Source organism: Rhinolophus sinicus, linkage group LG05 (genome assembly GCF_036562045.2).
Source record: "Rhinolophus sinicus isolate RSC01 linkage group LG05, ASM3656204v1, whole genome shotgun sequence".
NCBI lineage: Eukaryota > Metazoa > Chordata > Mammalia > Chiroptera > Rhinolophidae > Rhinolophus > Rhinolophus sinicus.
Genome location: NC_133755.1, coordinates 34,616,398 through 34,639,125, shown reverse-complemented (window position 1 = coordinate 34,639,125; position 22,728 = coordinate 34,616,398). Strand labels below are relative to the sequence as shown.

Sequence of the window (22,728 nt, the reverse complement as noted above, 5' to 3'; positions counted from 1 at the left end):
TAAAACTGCCCTTTACTAACTTTCTAATAATAACTTTACAAACAACAATGTAGCTATCTGGATATAGCCTCGGCTAGCTCAGGTATAATTATTTTTCTCTAACAGAACAAGTCCAACTTCTGTACTTCCAATTTAGAACAATTGTTCTCTCAAATATGATTATAAGAATCCCATTATCCTCCCAATAAATGTATTTTGAGCACTGATACTAAGTTTGACATAATTCTAGCATTGGTGCATTGCATAATAAACATTCTTGAAAACAAAATGTATGGTTTGAGGGTTTCATTTCAATAGATATTTTGGTAAATCACCTGAAGATTGTGAAGTGTGATAACAATATCCAATGTTTTCAAGACAAAAATGACTGAAAATTTGACATCTTTGGAAATTATTACTTTTTTTTATTATTATGAGGATAGTTTAACAAGCCCTTTGCATGTATAGAGGAAACTTTGGAACTTATGGAGAACTATTTCTCTCTTTCTCTCCCCTACCAAGATAATTTTTTACCTTATTCTTTCCATTACTTTCTTAATATTTATAGTTTATTCTCTTATATATGTGCGTAACTCATTCCAGGAGAATACTGACAGTCTGTTTCTTCCTTTACACAAAAAATAAATCTTTAACATAAAAAATGTTATAACTAATTAATTTAGGAGAATATAGGCAAGTATATTACTTGTTTCTATATTATGAACTACCTCAAAAGTGACAAACAAATTCATTTTGGGCACTATCCCAAGGTAACTAAAAACAAATTATCTAGGACCAGTGTTGCTAAACTTCTGCTATTAAAGGCCAGATAGTAAATATTTTCAGCTTTGTGAACCACCTGGTCTCTATCACAATTAACTCTGCCATTATAGCTCAAAAACAGCAATAAATAATAAGTAAATGAATGGGGATGGCTGTGTTTCAATTAATATTTATTTACAAAAATAAAGTAGGTAGAGGGACACATTTTACCCCCTAATATAAAGGCATTGCAGAAGGGCAGAGGAACCAGTCTAAAAGACGTCCTACTAGTCAGAACTATAGCAATTTGAGCAACAAAATAAGTAGAAATAGAATAGAATTAAAACCCAACTAGTAAAGTAAATACCCATGAGTACCTAGTGATATTAATAAGTAATTGGATAGGTGAGTAATAGATATATGGGGGAGCAGGGACAGTTCTTTCTTACAGGAGAATTCTAATCAACAAACATAGAAGGATATGGAAGTAGATATTTAGCATTAGAACTTCAAAATAATAATTATTGAAAGCAATAGATGTGCTAAAATTAGTGGATAGAAGTTTGAAGAGACTACAAATTTTTGTAGTATAAAACTGTTTCCTCCAAGGTAAAAAGACAAACTTTCTGCAGAGAAACTCAGCAGACCACCTTAATTACGTGATCAATTTAAACGTCACCAGTAATAAGAAATACTGACTTCATGCACCTCCTGATATGCTCTGAGAAAGGCACTTCATTTCTTTGATGTTCTTGGTATTCTCCACAAAAATTCATGACCTCAATCTAATCATAAAAAATGCAATGTGGGAACCTAGATTAGAACCTGGAACAGAAAAAATTATATTAGTTAAAACTGGTAAAACCTAATAAAATTAGTATTTAATAGTATAATGCCAATGTTTTCGGTTTTGATGATTGTCCAATGGTTATTTTAGATGTTAACAGTGGGGGAAGATGGATGAGAGGTATGTGGAATCCCCTTTACTATCTTCTACAAATTTTCTGTAGGGTAATATTTTTTAAATAATTGTTAAAAATTATTTCTGTCCAAAAATACCTTTTACTCAATTCTATATATTATAACATTATTCCAGGAAAAAAGATGTTAAACAGTCAAACTTCATGTATTTGTAGACCTGTTACCTGGTAAGTCAGGTGTAATTGTTGTGAATAAATTATGTATTAATATGTCCATATGTTTATTAGAAAAGTACATTTATTCTTAAGGAATATAAACCTGATTTCTGTAAGAATCCAAAGGTGTAACCTATTCTAATGTTTCAGTTCTTAATTAAGACAGAATGACATAATAAATGTGAAAAGCTTTTCAAGTGTGAAGCCTTTAAATAGGCCACATATTAAAATTTAAATTATGATGATGAATATTTTGTGTCAAATTTAGCCTCATGAGTTGGATTTTTCCCAAAGAAAGACTTTCATCTTAAACATTTAATAGTCTGTTTTGTTTTTAGCCTTATGAATTTGCATTAAAAGCAGCTATGGTTCCCACAACCCTCACTCTGGACATTTCAGACTAACTTTCTTCATGTTAAGTATTATTGAAGTAATTCATCATCTTGGGCATGGTATTTATACTGGTGGCTGAATATTTAAAATGTCTATTGAGAATCCAAAAGGGAATATACCTAACACAAGTCTGTCTAGAGATCACTGTGTGCGTTGCCAATGAACTATTTTAGCGGGATTTGTGAGATATACAACTGGACAGAATAGAGGAACACATAGTTTCATTTTTCTAGATAGTGTCAACTATTTGATAACTTGCCATAATAATTTTTCAGGGTCACCATTGCTGGAGCATTTTAGATGTCCACATAGAGTCATCAGTTCTCTCATTATTTTTATTGCTCATTTTGGCCGAGGAGTTGGATGAGAGTATAATTTTAGTTAGAGGAGAAACAAACAAGAACACACTTTTTTAAATGCAAAGATTTTTCTCTGCTGAAAAGAAGGCAAATGGTCACAACCACAGTAGGAAGCTCACCTGGGGACAATTAGATTAGGCCTTTGCTTTATGGAAGTGGAGTTCAAGTAGAAGGTTAAATCCATTGGACTGAGTCAATAAGGAAGTTGGTGTTGCACAAGGATTGGTGTGAAACAGTAACAGAACTCTCCCGAAATCCCAGACATTCACCAAGCCCATTTAAATTCTAACTTTTGTAGAGTCTGGTATCAGCAACGATGGGAACTGTGGTAGTTATTTTATATACATACATACCGGGAACTGTGGTGCTTATTTTATATGCATTTTCTCATTAACACTCATCAAACTTATAAGGCAGCTTATAGTATCTTCTTTTGATAGATGAGTAACAAACCATAGAGAGATTACGTTACTTGCCAAGGTCACACATCCCAAAACTCACTACAGTGCTCTGAAGTATTATGCGTTGCTGCCTACACTAGTGATTCTTACTCCTTGTAAAACAAAACAAAACAAAAAAATCTGAAAAGTTATTTTTGGTTCCCCACCAAACTGCGTGATGGCTAAACCTTTGTTGTGTTGAGGTCCTGATAGCAATAGTTGTTACTTCTTCTGTTCAGATCTCTGAGGGTGATTTCAAGGGTCCTTTGGGATTTGTGGAATGGACATAATGATGCCATTCCCCACTGCTGGCTCTTTTTTTTTTTTTTTCCCTTTTGGTAATTCTTTATCCAGATGCAGAAGTCAGTGCCAAGTCCAACTTGTACACCTCTCTTAAACACTAAAATTGCAATAGGAAATTATAGACCACACATCTGAACTTCAAGCATACTAGAGACAACGCAAGATTAAAGGCAGAATAGGATGGAGGTTAAGAGAGAAGGCTCAGGAGTCAGCCTGTCTGGGTTCAAATCTTAGTTCCAATACTGTGACCTCTGGCCAACTTCTGTAACTTCTTTGTACTTAAGTTTCTTGATCTGTAAAATGGGTTAATGACAGGTAGTACTTACTTCATAGGGTTGTTTGAAGTTTCAATTAAGTTCTTAGTTTCAGAATACTTAGCAATTGGTAAAAACTTGGTAAGTAGTACTTGCTAAATGTTAGCTCCACTATTATTAATTAAAGTAGTTTAGTTTTGCAATCCTGCAAGTACAATTGGCACTGACCTCCCCATACTAATGTGTAATGTGTATTTCCTTCCGGGAACAAATTCATCCTGTCTTTGCTGTCTGACTTGTAGTCATACACGTGGACGTAAACCTTTCCAGAAACTTCAGACAAGTAATTGCCTTTCCCCCAACGGCCCCACAAATCCACCCTGAGCCAGAACACTACAGAGACATCACTGGGAAGGACAGAGTTTTAGTGAAATGAGTGGCACCGAAAATATGTTCTGTGTAAATTTAGAGAAAAAGGTGGTATTGGTGATAACTTGAAGAAGGACTGGAATTTGGGCTGAGTGTTGGAAATCCTTTGAATTTAGTGAGTGCGCATTAGGAAGACCGTGCTAGCTGGTGGACAGGCCACTGCATGGAGTCATCCAGTTTGGGTAACTATACACTGCACCAGTATCCCATCAGAGGGGATGGAGTGGCACCTCTAATCCGTCTGTATTTGGATCAATAAGCTGTGTGCTCTGGCACAAGAGATACCCCCTGAAGAAAAAGCTGTCTTTTCCTTCTCACCAAGTACCTTGGGCTTGCCAAACATTTTGTCTGGGCTCTAACCATCAGGGGAGTCTCCTTTTTTCAATCCCCCCTATAATGGTGCCCTATCATTAGGAGACCACACAAATTTATCATTCAAATAAGCACAATTCTGAGAGAGAAAAGAAGCACTAGTAATAGTTACTCCTACATAGCAGGCACATACCAACACTGTCCCAGGCAATCTAGAATATGTGTCACTTTATAAGCTGCCAAGTAGAATTTAGACTTTTACCTGTAGAAACTAGAATCAACCTAAGGGAGTCATTAGGTGACTGAGTTTACTTCTATTCAGGTGGAGAAGCTGAAGATATTAATTAGAAAAAAATCTCTGAACTGAGCCTAAATAAATAGTTATAACCAGATTTGAAAAACCTTTACTTTTTTTTATCCTTCTAAAAGTATTTTAAAGTATCAATACATCCCCTGTCACTCATAAATCTTGTGCTTAATTTCCTCTTTTGCTTAATCAATTTGCATGTATTTTATTTTCAGTTCAACTGTGTTTTTTTTAAACTTTTCTGCCTAAAGATAGTTTTCTCAAATATTCATTTCATTCTGAATAAGAAAACATTGAGAAATGGTAAGCAATTAGACATTGAAAGAAAGCATCAGAAAATGGATAAAATTCTTTGAAGTGCTAACAACAGACCCAAGTCTTAGGCCTATCCATTTCTTTCACACATTCTAGTTTCCATTTTGCTTGAGGCCATTATAGCGGCCAAAAGTCTCAAATACTCTTCTAATCCATCAATGAACATGCGTTAATACCCACTTCCTGGTTGGCCTGTGGTGTGCTAAACCTGGTGGGAAACACAGCAAAGCACAAAACATTGTCCCACAAGAATTTCAGGTATAACTTCGAAGGAAAGATAAAACAGTTAAGTATGAATTTGATGGTAAAGACAAGATTACGTAGCACAAAATACGAATTCGAGAACTGAAAGAGATAAGAAGTAGAGAGAAGTGGTGTGTTTATTGTTTAAAAGACGTAAAGGCTGAGACGTAAACAATATGTTTATTGTTTAAAAGATGTAATGGTGATATACTGGTGACAATGAGCCCATTCCATGCAGGAGAGAGAATGAACCCAAGAATTTGGTTACAGATGCCAAAATATTACGAAAAATAGTCTTGCTCTCTGTGATGGGGTATTTATTTATCATATTTAACAATCCTAGTGATTAAAGCTGAGAGAATACTTAAGGAAGAAAGATCAGAACTATGGGTTCCAGAATTTGTGGGTTTCTAAGGGATATGTACACTATGACAGGAGAACGTTTTCATTGGAACTTTCAAGATGCTCTCCCATTCGAATTCCCTTGGGCTCTCAAGGGAAGTTGAGCACAGTTTCTGTATCTGTGATGACAAGGTGAAATTAGCAGTTCCCACTTGGACAAAACTCAGGTAACTCGTGCTGGTGGTGTGTGCCTTGTTAAGTTTTAATAAATTCTGAGTGAATAGGTCGTGATGAGCACAAATGAGTTTTATTTCTGCAAAGCTGTATATTCCTAACTGCAACCAAATTCTAACTCTAACCAAATTATACTTCTCTTAACCATTTTGCACTCTTAAATTCCTAACTCGTGTTAATAACATAATTCACCTATTACCCCCATATATCAAAATTCTTGTTATCCCATATAAGCAGCCACTGGGCCCAATAGTAGACACTAGTTTCTACTAATTCTTCCTTCAAATATTCTCCGGTTTCCATCATTTTCTGTCTTTGTTGGCATTATTCTAGTGATATAAACTGTTGGTTACAATTGGGCCTCTTTTCCTACTGTCAGCCATAAACCATCTATATTCCTCTTCAGTCCCTATTATTTTAATCCATTTGGTATACAGTTAAAATGTTTATCTTCCTAAAATTGTTTTTATCATATCTCTTCCTGCCCTAATTCTTTGTTGGCTCCCCAAAGCGGACTATAAAAAAAATAGAATTTTTGTGGATGAAGAGGGCAGTATGGTAGGGTTCAATCCTTTCTATCAGTTCTGATAGTTTACATTTTGAAATTATTTTTCTCATTTTATTTATTTATTTATTTGTTTCTACACATATAGAAATTTTTTGAAAATATTTTCCTGATTTACATTTTTCTAAATTTTATGTTATCAATTTCTTGCCCTTGCAATAGGGCACCTAGGGTTAGAGGTGTTTACTTATTTATTTATTTTTACTGTATTGTCATTTCAATTTCATACTTTGAATTTTACTGTTATTTGTTCATATTTAATATACATACAAACTAAAACTAAATATAGTGGTTAAATGCAATTAGAGTATTTCAATCGCTAGCCAAATCAAAATTCGAAGGTTCATCTTATTTGCCCATAATATATGATAATGTTTCTTTTCTTTACTTTTCCATTTCCTTTAAATAGGAAATAACATGAAGAACAGTAGTTTATGAGATAATTTACTGCAACTCTTAATGAGCTATGGTAACTTTCCGACTCTCTTCTAATTTTGTAGAGCTCAAGAGAGCAATCTGTTAAGGCTATCGAACCCACCCTGCATTGGTTGAGAATTGGACCAGATTCTAGCTAGTGTTTTTCATTTATATGATTATGTGTAATCTATAAGAACAGTAGGATCCATAATGTATTTAACAATTATTATGTACCAAAAGCAGTTCCCAGGAGCTTTACACTCACTATATCCTATTCTTAAAAAATTAATCCCATAAAATGCTCCCATTTTAGAGATGTGATACAACTTTGAAAGATTCAGTAACCTGCTCTTAAGTGTATTACTGAGATTTGAACTTGGACTTTTCTAACTCCCATAAAACCAAATAGGCTTGATTATCTCTGTCCATAAATCTTAATAGTCTTACAGTTTAAGTAATTAGAAAATCAAGATTTCACAAATTTCGAACTAAATCTCTTTCTCTTGGAACTACTACAAGGAGATTTATTACTTTTGGTAAGCAATATGTCATCTAGTGCTTCATGTACTATACTTTCACCTAAATCATTGTTGACAACGTAAAGAGTTTAAAACAAACTATTCCTCAAAGTATTCTATGTTGTGATCCCTTAGTTTAGTCATCAGATAAAATTTCTTAGTCAGCAAATAAAAAGGATGGCGACATAAAATCTTTTTGTTTTAAAGACTTGCCAAATAAGTGTCTGTGGTTATGCATACCTTTAATTGTAGGCTTGGGACCCTACCCGTGCTTTTCCAGGGCAGAGTTCTTTTTAATATACAACATTGCCAACTAAAGGAAAAAAGCAAAAGCAAAAACATGTATTGCATAGACCTCTTCTGCCATAAACTCCATTAAATGTCAAGTTATTATAGTATATACCTTTATTTTCTTCATGTTTGTCAATTTTTTGATTGAAATATTAAACATACAGTATACTCATTTATTTCTAAGACCTTGCATGTGATGTTTCTAATCAGAATGTCTTATGACTTCCTAAAAATGATTAGTAGTCCTATGACATTTTTTGATTCCCAGTTTTCCTATCTAAGCTACAATCAGTGTATATCTCTATAATTAGTTAGCAGAGAACCATTGTATCAAATTTCGTGAAAGGAATTGACTCCATATATAAATCTTACTGTTGAATTGCTTCTGTTTTCCTAATGTATTGATGAGAAAAGCAGTTACCACTATGGTTACCTACCATGTTTCCCTGAAAATAAGACCGGGTCTTATATTAAGGTTTGTGCCAAAAGACATATTAGGGCTTATGTTCAGGGATGTCATCCTGAAAAATCATGCTAGGGCTTATTTTCCAGTTAGGTCTTATTTTCAGGGAAACACAGTATTTTCAACCACACACACACACACACACACACACACACACACAAAATAGGATTGGGAGGGAATGGGAGATATAATCAGTAAGCCGCGATCATGGAGACAAGGCTGGGACCATGAGATAGGTCTGATGAAGATTCCAGAGTAGAAGAGATTTGGTGTGGTAAGCAAAGGACAAGGGATAATGGAGGAGACAACCGCCTGAGACTGTTTATTAATGTATTCCATAAGTCATTCAAAAACATTTCCGTGTGCTGGCACTATGCTGGGGAAACAGTGGTGATCAAAAACAGACACGGTCCCTGAGTTCATGGAGCTTACATTGTACTGAGAAAGTCCATTATTTCAAATAACCCCTCTGCTGAAGTGGGGAGATTAAGCCAAAGAGGGCCAGAATGAATGTCTGGAGCTAAGGTAGGAATGCTGTAGCAGTCCAGGTGTGTCTTGGACTACAGCATAGCAAGTGGACATGGAAAGACACTGGTGTTGAGAGTGAAGGTTGGGCTCTCCCAGAGGCTGCAGGCTCCAGGAACATTAGAAGGGAGCAGAAGCCAAAGTCAATGATGAAGCTTTTCCCAAGTCAAAAGCAGCCCAAAACATACTGAAGTCTGGCTCTAGAGGTGGAAGTGGTGAACTGCTGTCCAATTTGTCAGGAAATGTAAGGGACCTTGAGATGAACACATTCACATAAACTCGTCTTTCTGTTTTAGCACAAGTTGGTGCAGTCATCCATTTTCTAGGACCTCCACTGTCCCTGGGCACTCTCGGTGGAGGCTCTCACCCCACTATAGGGAGGCTCTCACCCCTGCTACAGGGAGGCTCTCACCCCTACTACAGGGGTAACCCTTAATGGAAGCTGGGCTTGGAATTAACATCATTCCTCAGTGAGAAGCATTAACAAGAAAGAGAGCAGAGTAAGACACTCGTCCAGTTTTGAGTAGATGATAAAAATTCCAAGTTAACAGTGAAAGTTGCTGGGGTTTTTGTTGTTGTTGTTGTTGACATGACTCTTTAGCAAGCCCCTCAAAACTAAGTATAGTCTCATGGAATTATGTTGTTTGTGTGTGTTTATTTAAAAAGATTTCATGGACAGTTCCTAAAATAGATATTTATGTGAGTAATATAAGCTTATCCTTCAAGACTTGGAATTTGTCTTTAGAGTTTTAGAAGTGGATACAATGAACTTTTTGTGATCTCATAGTAGTTACCAATTTAAAGAAACCAGCATATTTCAATAAAAGGATTGTATTTAAACATTAATATACATAGGGATTTATTATATGCACTTTGTTTTTCTATATGGCACGTTTTAAAAATAAATTAGAAATCTAACATGAAATGTTTAATACCACTGCAGTCATCTGTGGTAATGAAGCTACCACAGGGGCCACAAAGTAAAGAAAACGGTAGTATCATATAATCATTTTTAGGCTAAGAAATGTTCTTAAATAATATTAAAGGTCAAAGAGTTTCTCTTTAAAAAGTTGTAGTATAGATATAATAGAACTATGCTGAAATATATGTATTTCATGCTTAAATCAATTTCACTATTATCTTATAACATAAAGCAAAATGTAAATCAGTGGAGTTCACTTTGAAACTGTGCTGACTACCAGAATGATGTAGAATATTGTGATTTGCAGCAAATCCAGAAAAGGACAAAATGTATTCTTTAACCAAAAGTAATGATTAAAATGGGTACAATTTTGACATTAACATAGTACTTTATTGAAATGCAAATCCAAAAGTACTCGATCTTAGACTTTTTTGGCAATTAGCATCAAACTGCTATGTCCTATCTGCTTAATATCAAAGATCTGTGAATAACCAACAATATATGATTTTAACCAGTTTTAAATCATCTCTGTATTAGTTTGCTAAGGCCGCCATAACAAAATACCACAGACTGGATGGCTTAAACAACAAAAATGTATTTCTTCATAGTTGTGGAGGCTAGAAGTCCAAGATCAAGGTGTCAGCTGGGTTGATATCTTCTGAGGCCCATCTCCTTGGCTTGCAGATATCTGCCTTTTCTCTGAGTTTCCACGTGGTCTTTTGTCTACTCGTATATGTGCATACCCCTGGTGTCTTTTTGTGTGTCTAAGTTACCTGTTCTTATGAGGACACCAGTTAGGTTGAGTTAGGGTCCACCATAAGGGAGTCGTTTTAATTTAGTCATTCCTTTAAAAGCCTTTTCTCCAAATATGTAGAGTCATATTCTGAGGTCCTAAGGGTTAGGGCTTCACCATATGAATTTCCAGGAGACATAGTTCAGCCCATTAAAGTCTTAAAGTAGTTGAAAGATCCTTGTATGGAGGATATGAAGAAATTGTTTATGTTCACTAAACTCGATGCAGGACAATTGGATTGCAAAGACTTCAGGAAAATATTTAAATGAGGTGTTAATTAGGCTAGAGTTATATCATCCCATTAGTTTAGCCCTCTATTTGAAAATGACACAGCCTAACTATAGAAGTACTGGGTTATAAAAAAGACAGACGTATGAGTGGATCAGTTCCAATTGCCCTGACTAGTGGAGCAGGTTAAACTTGGTAGGGCATATGTATAGTTTTGTTCTTCTCTCCTTTCTGCTCTTTCTTTAGGGACCCACTAGAAATCACACATGGCTTAAGTTTAAGAAATGCTGTTGGCAGTAGAGAAATTCATAGTCTTATTCTGAGAGATGTAATGAACTATTTCTCATCTGTACCTAATGCATTCTTTAGGATGTCTGGATCTTAATTGGTGATCTCTACCAAACTAGGGTTTACTCTTGGGAATCTATAGGCTTTCAAGTCTGCTCTTTTCAGACTTGATTGGATGGGAACTCTCATAGAGATGTCTCCTGAGCAAGAAAGCCCCCAAAGTGCAGTTCTCCAGAACACAGGCGTTTGAGAGACCCAAGAAAAGATTTTACTTAGATCAATTATGGACAAAAGGGGTTTGAAAAGAGCATCATTGATTTGAAGAAATGCCTAGATTCCCTCTTGAAATTGTCCTCTCTTATCTCTTTAGTGCTAAGAATTTAAAATGAACAGGAGGCAAACCTCTTCTCTTTAGTGTCATAATGTGTTCCCCCATCCTCTTAACTATTGTTTATAAGATTGAAATCTCCTAAAATCTAACCTCTGCCTGCCTTACTCCTCTTGGGATGGCTGTCAGAGCAATGGCATGCTTTAGTGGGTGGGTAAAGAGAAGCCAGAGGAATGTGTACATGGTGAGAGGTGTGGGGGTCTGTATGGCTGAACATAAAGATTGCAACATTAAACATATCAGAAAAATGTAATGGCTTAATTATAAAGGTCTCCACAGATAATGACTGAAAGTCTTCATAAATTCGTCAAAGTACTATGAGATAGATTTTCTTTTTAAGCAAAGGGGAAAAAAGCACATGCTAAGTCAAAGATTTTACTGCCTTTTAAAGATATCTGCAAATTTAGAAACTGATGATATTTTGTTTTTAATGCCTCTAAAATTAATTCCCTCCCACAAACCCACAGACAGCATTTTTTTAACAGAATGGTCTAAATGACAATCCTCCCTTAAACTTGGGACCACGGATCATTAGCGTTGGAAGTCACCATCTAGTCCATTGACCTCATTTTACAGATAAAGGGACTGCCTTGCTTTAGGCCATGTAGTATCCGCTTCTGTTTAGTTTCCCCGGCCCTTCTTTGCCATAAGCATTATGGGGATAAAAGAAGAGTTTAAGACATTCTGTTTGAACCGCATCTCCTTGAAGCATTAATACACAGATTAAAATGTCATTTTGAGACCTCAGTGATATCTAAAGTTTTCTTGTCCCAGGAGCAGCTTTGTCACTATGCTGTGGCACAGAACAGATGGTGGTCCCCTGATTTCCGTTGGCACTTAGGGCAGGTGCCTTTGGCTTTTTCTTTTTGCATGGCATCCTCAAGTTAATGACCTCCTTTCAATTGTTCCCCTTGGCTTGCAGGTAGCCATGCATAAACCTCTGAGAACGTTTCTGACATTGCTTGGGAGAAAACGTGGTGATTTTGATAAAGCACCTATGGGGTTCTGGACATCACTTACAATAATTCTAGTTTTTTGGCCTTTACTTGTCGTGGGAAAGAAAAATAGATTTATTTTCCACTCTTCTTCACACCTCCCTCAACCTTTTCTGTGCTCAGAAGGGTGAGAAATAATTTCTGTGATCTATACATTCCTAGATGTATTAGGCAAATTGTACCAGCTAACAAATAGTGACACAATCACAATATAAAATGGCTAATGTTTACTGAGTGCTTACTATGTGCCAGGGACTGTGCTATCTATGTCTCTTATTCTTACAAATACCTTTTTCTTTTTTTACAGATGAGGAAACTTAGGCTCAGAGATGTAATGCTCATGGCCCAATGTTACACAGCTAGTCAATAGTGAAGCCAGGACTTGAACCCAGGAATTAGAGCCCAGTGTCATAACCATCAAGAGTTCTCTTTCCACAATGAATCTCACCACATGAGTACTTACTTCTAAGAAATAATTGCTGGTAGGCAAAATAAATTTTTATTAGGGAAAAGTTATTTTAAGGTTTTAAGTTCAAATCCATAGTATTTGATTTGCCTACAAAAGAAAAATCGTTATTTTATTTCAGAGGTTTTACATTTTATCCGATTGAAGAGGACTGGCAATGATCCAACAGCTGTATCCCAGGCTGCCAGTGCACTGGCAGAGCATTTCATCTTAAATAATGTGTGTGCCATTGACAAGCCCCAGCTTTCTAATTGGAAAACATCTTCCCGTGTTCCTGTTACAAGTGGAAGAGAGAAATTGAAGTTCATTGAAAATGAGCTTTAAAATGCAGTAGTAATCAGACTTATTTTTCCTCACTGGAGAATAAGGAACTTTCTCGGTAGCACAGACAGGCCATATCAGACTCCATATGAGACCTTTACTTGTTTCTTCTCGCATAGACCAGTCTAAGTATTCAGAAGAATAGATTAAATGTCAAGGTTAATGTGAGGAGGTAGAAAGTCCAGCTGTACAACATAATTCTCTGATTTTGAGAAATAAAGAACAAGGACAGGAAGCCTTAGAGATTATATATGTAACTTCTTATTAGGGTGGATAAGCTTAAATGTTATGACATTATGATTTCGAAAGTGCTTAAGATTTTCATATTTGGGAAAATGGCGAAATGCCATGTATAAGGTAATGTGGGACTACTCTTAGGTTTCATTTTTCTTATTCTCACCACTGAGTGATGTCTATCAGTGGCCCTGTCTGTTTTTGTAGCTGTTAAACCATTCTTCTTAAATCCTACACAGCTAGCACAAAAGAACTCTTTCGCACGTGTGATAACGGAGTATGACCTTTAATTTATCACAGTACTTCTTTCTGTATTTTGTTATCTGCTTGTCCCTGTGGCTTTTCATCTCTTGCTGTTGGTGTTTGATATAATATTCCATTCTCTTTCCATTAGGAACCCACCTGCATAGAAAGGCTTAGGGAAGAACGTGTAAATCACTGTTCATTCCACATAGGCAATGAGAGCCAAAGTTCACAAGGTTACCTTTATGTCTAACTAATGTGATGGAACGCTATCCAAAATAAAAAATTTTGAGGATAAGTAGCTAGTAAGAACAAGTGCTTCTACAAATCTTTTTATAAAGGAATGCTAGCTATTGTAATGTCCCACACAGCAGAGGGACATGAAGGAAGAAATTTCTTAAGCCAGTGAGAAACACACTAAGCTTCTAATGTCTTCCCCAAAGCACTGTTGAACTCGGCAGTAGGCAGCCTGTGGCTTTTTGTACCCAGCATCACAGTAGTCTCACACAAAGATATTGTTTAACTGGATATACAGGGCGCTGCTCCGCGAAAGGCGCCCGGGTGTCATCTGAAGCATTAGTCATGAACACAGGGTTGCCCCACTTGAGCAGTCTGTGCTCTCTCCGGAGTGTAAGTTAAGTGGGCTGACTCACTTGGGTTGTGCCACCCTCTCTTGCTATAGCATGGCAGTAAGATACTGCATTTAATGTATAGAAAACACCCCCTTTCTTAAATAAAGGAAACGGTGGAAGCAAAATTGAAATATCTATAAATATAGTATTAACAATATCGAATCAAAATTTGGAAAAGATTTCCCACAATCCCTCCGTCCTACACAAATATTTTCATTTTTTTGCATATTGCCCTCAAATTCTTGCCAACTTGCATCATATTTTATTTAGTAGTTTTACATGTTTCACTTTGCATGGCATAAATATTTTTAATCATTTTATTCATGTTTGCAATTAGTCTGAAACTAAGTGCATTCTATTAGAAAATATATTTATTTAAGAATAGATACAGGGATACATAGCTTTATGAAATTCAAGAGATAAATCAATGATCAACCTCTTAGGCATTAATATTCACATTATAACACATTTGTATCTAGTTATTATTTGAATAAAATGTAGATTCTTTGTGATCTGGGTAAAAGCTTTCCTATTCTATCACACCTTCTTTGTCTTTTCTAATCCACTATTCTTTCTGAACTTCTGTGGCAACTACAGTTTCAATGGTGGTTAACTCTCTACTTATACCAAGTTATCTATTATGTTAAACTTCCATTTAACTTTCCTTATTTTGTTCCATCCCTCCCCAGACAAAGCTCTTCAACAGTAGGATCTATGTGATGTATTAATGTATGTCTGCCACAATGCTGTCAGGTACAAAATCAGTGCTTATGTATTGACTTCATCGAGTCAGATTGCTTTCCTAATGGCTAGCTAAAAATACATATTCTAAAGAAACAGGGATTTGACTACTAGAACTCTATAAAGAAGGGGCCATGATATATATCTAGAAAGAGTAGATGTGGATGCATGCACTGAGTTATTGATGAGTGGCATAAAAGCACTGGATTCCTGGAAATGTGTAAAGGGAAAAGCAGAGATGAGAGATGGACAAGGAAGAAAAAAGAAGGAAATGTGAAGTCCAAGCAAAATTCAGTTTAACATGTTGCAGCGTTCCATCTCTCTTCTTACAGCTAATGAAGTACAGTTGCAGTTTGACTCATGACTGGGACCCTCTCTCCTTTTCCAATGTGTCTCTGGAGAGGGTCAGCATCAAAAAAGCTGTGAACTTGGTAGATTCTTATATGTGGGGTTTGTCTTATAGGTCAGAGGTAAAGACAAGGGATGCCTGGAACATTTTATGTCTCAAAGGGCTATGCATGGAAGGACATCGTTATAAAAAAGAAGAAAAAAAAGGAAATGAAATACTGCTCATCACTGGGGTCTTAACTGTAGTAGATCTTTGATCACTATACTCATCTCTGCTTCACTATTTGATCTATAAAATAGGGATGATAAAAAATGTCCTCCTGATGAATCGTCAAGAATTTTGGGAAGGTTATTGATTTTGTGTGCCAAAGACAGCAATCTCACCCCAAACTTTATAAGGCAGTACCTTTATAGACACAACCATGACATTTTCCATTATACAGGAGAGTGCAATAAGGGTTAAAAGGAAGATGCTGGGCCTTTATGACTCAGGCTATTTGAGACATTGATTTAATAACTATTCCATAGAATAGTTTTGGAGTCAATTTTTTTTTTTTTTTTCAAATTGTTCCTCTATCTGTTACGTATGGCCCCGCACTGGTTATGTCAACTCTTTGGGCCTCAATTTTTCCATCTATAAAATACAAGATACTTATCATCTGGAAGCAATATGAGGAGTAAATGAGATAACCTATAAAGGCAAGTAGTACAATGCAAAACACATAAAAGCCACTGTGTGTGTGTGTGTGTGTGTGTGTGTGTGTATGTACACACACACATAGTGGCTTTTATATATATGTGAACAGATGGACTGGACGACGTGGTCTCTGCTTGCAAAGGAAACTATAATTTAGGATCAGTTACGTGAAATAATTTCATCATGATTCTAGATATTGCTACTAAGTGTTGTAAGAACGTATAATGGAAAGCAAAGCTCTAGGCTAATTTGATAGAGGGATAGGGGTCACAGGGAATACTTCCTTGAAAAACACATAAACTAATATTTATAGGAGAAATAAGTTGTCCAAACCCTGACACGTGTGTGTGCACATGTGGGGACAGGAGTGTAAAGGAGTACCCAGAGATGCAAGAAGTCCGTAATGCAGTGAGAATGACATCTGCAAAGAGGATTAGCTTGATTAAAGGAATTGAAAGAAGTCTAGAGTGATTAGAATTTACAGAGTTAGAAATAAGTGGTTCAAGATGAAACTGGAGAAGTAGGTAGGAGTCAAACAAATGCATATATTTGTTACACATGCATCTTAATGATATAGCAAATAGTGTAATGCACAATATCAGTGTTTTCATTAGATCAGTTATATTTTTTCACAGTTTTGTTCCTTGAAGAGTCAGTGGTGTTCAAACTCCAGTTATTTGGAAAATTACCAGCTGAGTTAGGTAATACTGTATTTTATGGTTTGTATAACTACCACCCATAAAACATTTAGTAGGAAGTTATATGATAATGCTGCTTTTAAAACTAGAGTAATTTTACAAAACAATGTTAAACTTCTACTTTGTTATGGGCCGAGGCATATCCAAATGCCATATTCTCATCTAAAAGCAAAAAATCTAAAAACAAACTGCTAATATTCCCTGGAAGTATACAGAGCATTTCAGAATCCCTTTACATTTCCTTTCCCATGTTAAAAACTCAGGAAATAAGAGGGCTTCAGAAGAGGAGTATCTTTGTTTTTACTTTCATGTTATTCTGGGAAAATGTTGGGTTTATAGTATTGCTTTTCCTTATTTTTTCCAAGGATATTACTATGTCATATCAAAAATTAACACTTTTATTTATAAAGAGAAATTACACATCCAGGGTGAAGATCTATGAAAATGAGAGGAGAAAAACTATGTATTAGCAAAATTCATACAGCTTGTCTCTACTAACCAGTAGTCATAAAATATGATTATAATTTTCTGAGTCCCACCATGAAATTTAACTCCAAGCTAAGGATTTGAATTTTATTACCCCTGCTGCTTACTTTGATTATTTTCAATTACTCGTTTCCTTTAAGTCTACTGGTTCATACAAAATTAATACGCTATAGTGTGACCAAATATTATTAGTTGGAAAATTAAACTATCTGGGATTCAATCAAAATAGAGGATGCTACACTCTAAAAGTGTGAATGATCAGATTTTCCTTATTATTCTTCACCCCTGGAAACTGTTTGAAATATCCATTACATTTAGTACCTTATACTGAAGTGGCCACTTCAGTGAGAGCTTGCACCTATCCATCAGCTGTAGCGGCGTTACTACAGGCTGCCCAGCCTCTTGGCAAAAATACTGAATCCTTCAGCTGTAAAAGGAAAAATAAACCCAAACTGTACATACTGTTTCATTGCTTGAAAATTACTTCAACAGAGACATGTATGTCACTGGGGGCATTTTTCATGGAAATACCAACATATGTAGTTTTACAAATAAAACTAACTGGAAAAAAAAGAAAAGATATCAAAAGAAAAACCTCATCCCACTTTTATTAGGGTAAAGGAAGTATGAACCTAAATTATTGTCTTTTAACTATTTACTGAGAAGCTCTGTTTTCATGCATCTAACTTATGTTCTCTGTAGACTAGTTGATTTGTATGCTGTTTAAAAAGATGAAATTCTTGTGGGAACCTTTTAATAATTCCAAGGTAAATAGGTCTTTTATAAGTGGGTAATTATTACTTTATCTTTACCTCTGACTTAGGGAACTTGAAGATGAAAATAGCTTCTCTCCAAGTTTCACCTTTGGTTTGATTTAAATTTTCAGATACATTCCACTTGTTTTTAGTCTCTCCTCTAAGTCTAAGCCTGCTTCCTTTGACCATCCACAAAATAGCGGTAATGTTTCTGTACCCCAATATGTTTTGTATTAGAGTGCAACCCTTGCCAAAGAAAAGTTCATCAGAAATTATATTTCTCTTTGACCTTTCCCAATTGAGTTGTTATATCGCATTTAGACTTTCAATGTATATCAGACATAATTAAATAAAATGAACAAAATCATACAATGTCGTGGATATTTTACAAATACCACTTTACTATGAATTTGTAAAGAAATAAAATGCATTTTGAGCAATTTCTTAAAATATGTACCTCAATTACCATTTTCCATAGGCAGTTTGTTAATGAAAATCATGAAATGGAGGCAAAATCCAGGCTTATTCCTGGCAAACCTAAACAATCTGAACTATTTTACACGCAATAATAGAAGGGGTTGCGGACACCTGTTAAAAGACATTGGCACTGAACTCTAGATGTGTCTTCATTTGGTTGACTATATATATGTGTGTGTGTGTGTGTGTGTGTGTGTGTGTATATATATATATATATATATATATATATATACATATGAGTTTTATTCTGAGCACAGCACAGTCATTAGTTTTTATTCTAGTAAAAGAACAGTGAATTTGGAGGAAAAAGTCAACATACATTGAGTTGAAGTTAACACCGTCTGATTTCCCATTCATTAACCCAACAAAGAATAATGTCTGTCCTTTAATTTTAAAATAACATTTTTCAGCCAAAAAAAAAAAAAATTATATATATATATATATATATATATATATATATATATATATATGCTCTCTGAACTAGAAGGCATGTGACGTTCATCGGTTATGGGCTTATATAACCCCATTCAGTGGCTACCTTTGTTTTAAAATTATCATGCCTTTTTAAACCCTCTCAGCTGCCTACTCCATTTTCTCTTTGGTGTTGTTAGATGACCTTTTTGTTACACATTAGGAGTGTATATTTCATGTTTTTGTTTTAGCTGAATCTCATTGAGGATCTTCAAAAGATATTGTTGACCTAAATCAGCCATGTCAGTCATATTAATTGTTGTGTGAATGCTAGTCAAAGGTATAAGGGAAAATTGTATGTTTGTGTGTGTGTGTGTGTGTGTGTGTATACATGTGTTTTTATGTACTCTTTTACAAAGTCATTCAAAGAGAACATACAGAGCCTTCAGCTTTCTTCACCTGTCTTTTTTAGACTTATCCCTCTAATTCCATTACTAATAATAATCTGTTTTGTGACACGGGACAGTTATTTTTAAGCAAATAATGAGTTGACTGTATGACTGTTCAAATCAGTAACAGTCATTAAAGAAGTAAAATTATAATTTAAATGTGTGATGTTTCCTTTGGAAAGTACAAAGGAAAGCTTAGTCACATGTAGCGTATTCTCTGAACACAAGTATTTGCTTTTTGTTTCTTTTCTTATGAATGTTGTTAGGCTCTGAGGATGAGATAGTGGTGCCAAAAAAAAGCTATCATAATTTAAAAAAATGTTTCCTTCGCTGCTTCAATACACAGATATTTTGCAGGAAGTCATATGATAGATATTGTGCAAGCACTGAAAATACAATAAACACTGCACACAATACCTGACCTCATGAAACTTCATACTTTACAGGGAAAAGATTTATTGAATATGCACTTATAAATCGATGCTTGTTTCTAAAGGGCACCAGGTAAGCATATATTCAGGTGCCCTAATCTAATTTGGGGACAGCAAGGAAGACCTTCTGAGGAAATAATGCTCCCATGTTTGGCTAAGGCAAGATGAGAATGGGGTGGAAGTGAGAAATAGTACTTCAAATAAAGGGAGCGGCAAGTATAAAAGTCCAGAGGTAAGAAGGATAGCTTTAGAAGAATTGAAAGAAGTTTCATGCGAGTAGAAGAGAAGAGCAAGGCACTGTCAGCTATGAGATGGGGCAAGGGAAGTAGGAAGGTTCCAGATCATGGAAGTCCTCATTTGGAGTTTGAGATTTTATCCTGAAGTCAATGGAAAGGCTTCTATAGACAAGTGGCATGATTAGATATTGGCTGTCATGTGGAGCATGAGTGGGATTTATTGCTGAGAGGATGCAGAGAGGTCTGTTAGTATACTGAAGTAGTAACTGAGCAAGAGGTGATTGGCATTCTAGATCCAGATGGTATGTGAGGGAATAATGGATCATTTCTGTTGATGGGAACACTCCAGCATGAAAAACAGTTTGAGGAGCCACCTAATTATAAAGTCATCAGGCAAGTGTGAATTGAAATGAATATTAACGGACAAAAGAGTCCATATAGCAAAGAGCGTGTGTCTTTTTAAAAATATCTCATGTTTGCTTATCAAGTTATGCACATACACATATTAATTACACGAATCACATATAAGCCCAAAACACACATTCATGAATAATCACATTGGCCTAAGCTAACCAATAACTATATGTGTATGCAAGCACACAAAGAAGGACACAGGTTCTGCACACTTAAAAAAATGAAGTTAGGCTTGGAACTTAAGTTATTTGTACCCTTGTTTTTGCTTTTGTTTTTAATTATAAATATACCAAAATATATTCCTGTAGGAAAACATATTATTTTATAACATTTTAATGATTGCATAATACAGAGAAATCCATGTAAATATTTTTATTAAACTTTATAGTTGGTTCTACTTTGATATATACATTTTAAATTAAATGCTAATGTATGATGTATTTTCAGTCATACATATACATTCAAAGGACAGACTCATAAGATCTAAATGATTGTTTTTTTCTATTTCTCTGAAAGTGTGCAGCCAATATCACAGTGGGTTTATTGTTATAAATATACTGTATAGTAAATCTAGTGTAAATTATTCTAAATATAAGAAAAATCTGTATCTATTATCTTCCCTAGCAAGATGGTCCATCCAGTCTTTTCTTGTGGGCATTGCTAGTATCATTCGGTGTTTCTTCCACCTCTAATTCCTCATCTGAGCTCTTGCCAAAATGTCTTAGCTCAAAATTCCATACTTTAGTTTTCATGAAATAGAAAATGTCTTGCAGTATACATGATTAAGCACTGAGATGACAGCCTACATGCTTCCTAAGTGCTTTATAGATCAGGAAAATACTTATCTATTTGCAAGCATCATTCAAGGTCAATTTAAACTGTGTTTCTATCCGAAAATTTTTTGTTCAAAGAAGCAAGGCTCACACTTAGTTCAGATCTATGAGTAGAGACCACTCTTTTTCCCTTAAGCTACCATGCCTTCTTTAGAATAGCTTAATATACAAGCAGGTATCTGAGTATGTAAAAACATACATTTTTTTTTCCCAAATTGTTTTACGCTTCGATATGTTAAGCTTTAAATGAAACTGAAGGACACTCAAATAATGTCACTTTTGTCAAAGCCTTTTCCTATAATAGTGTATTTGGATGATGCAAGATGTAGTCTCTTGTTATGTCCAAGTGATTGATAAACCAATTTGTATGGAATATATAAGAACTATTCAGACTCTGTGGTTTCCTTAAATGAGATGAATACACATTTCTATTTTCTGAACAGGACGTAAAGTATACTAGGCCTATTTTAGATGCTTCAGTGTGCCAAAGATGGTATTAAGTTTGGTGTTCATAAATTACTAATCTGGAACAAGAGGTTGAATGTATTTTGAAAACTTAAACCTGTTTCACCTGAACATGTTTAACTAGTTAATAAGAAACATCAAAAAGACAAAACCCTGAGATCAATGGTCATTTTTTTGTAAAGCTATTATATGCTGTTTAAATTGGTTGTTCGGGTCTGTCTATAACATAAGTTTAATAACCTAGCTCAAATGCAGATTTCTAATTTTCAATTAACGTAGGAATAATTTTGTTTGCTAAAATAAAATAAATGAATGAATGACAAGTCTGAAACATGAAATGTTCTAGGTAGAACTTTTTAAAATTCCAAATTTCAAAAAATCATGTGGCAACTGTATAGCTCAAGCTTTAAGTATTAACTTTTAACCTTTGACCTTACAGATTTTAACCAATGAAATGTCTCTTTAAACTTTAAAGGAAACAATGATAACGAGCGCCTGGCGATTGCTAGACAGCGAATTCCATATCGACTTGGTCGAGTAGTTGATGAATGGCTACTCGACAAAGGTAAAAAACATTGATTAAAACTTCAAATAAAAAAATAATTTGAACATAACCAAGTAGTACTTCATTGTAACACTAATAAACATAAAAAATAAATTTTCCGTAAAACTAAATTAAAAACAAATTTAAAACAGTAAAATGTAGATAGTAATATTTGCATACCTTGTATAATAATTTCTATACATTTTTAGACGTACCAGCTGTTTAATAATCTTACCCTGTTAACTTAAGGTTAAAGGGACTGTTAAATATAATCCACTAACTCAATCTATGAAGGTACTCACAGCAAGCATTAACCCAAAATGATAAATCATTCATAGATTACGTTACATGTTCCAGCCTCTAAATTATTAACTAAAATATATGTAGTTCTGATATCTTTATTATGGTCCTGAAAAAACAAAACAAAACAAAACAAAAAAACTCTTGGTTTAAACTCTAGGCATCTTAAATAGTGGGCAATATGGATTGCCGGTCAAAATGAAGTCCCTTTAACGTTTTCAACCTTCTAAGAGCATTTGGGAACAAGCCCTAATTAAAACTGAACTTAAAGTTGTGTGCATGCTTTTTAAGAAAAGAGAGCAATCTGCTAAAACTGGATACTCAATTTAATGATATTGGTACTGTT

At 35.0% G+C, this 22,728-nt stretch overlaps 1 protein-coding gene across 32 annotated transcripts in view; it reads left to right on the top strand.

The window, feature by feature from the left end:
- The window catches only part of NRXN1 (neurexin 1), a 1,055,762-nt gene that overhangs the window by 904,453 nt on the left and 128,581 nt on the right, over nucleotides 1-22,728 (top strand). For 16 of the 32 annotated variants that reach the window (XM_074331961.1, XM_019719308.2, XM_074331960.1 and 13 more), the window contains one exon: nucleotides 22,014-22,103. The exons of the other annotated variants lie outside the window; for them this stretch is intronic. In XM_074331961.1, coding sequence (XP_074188062.1) covers nucleotides 22,014-22,103 — 90 coding nt within the window. The remainder of the gene's footprint in view (nucleotides 1-22,013; nucleotides 22,104-22,728) is intronic. 32 annotated transcript variants of the gene reach the window in all.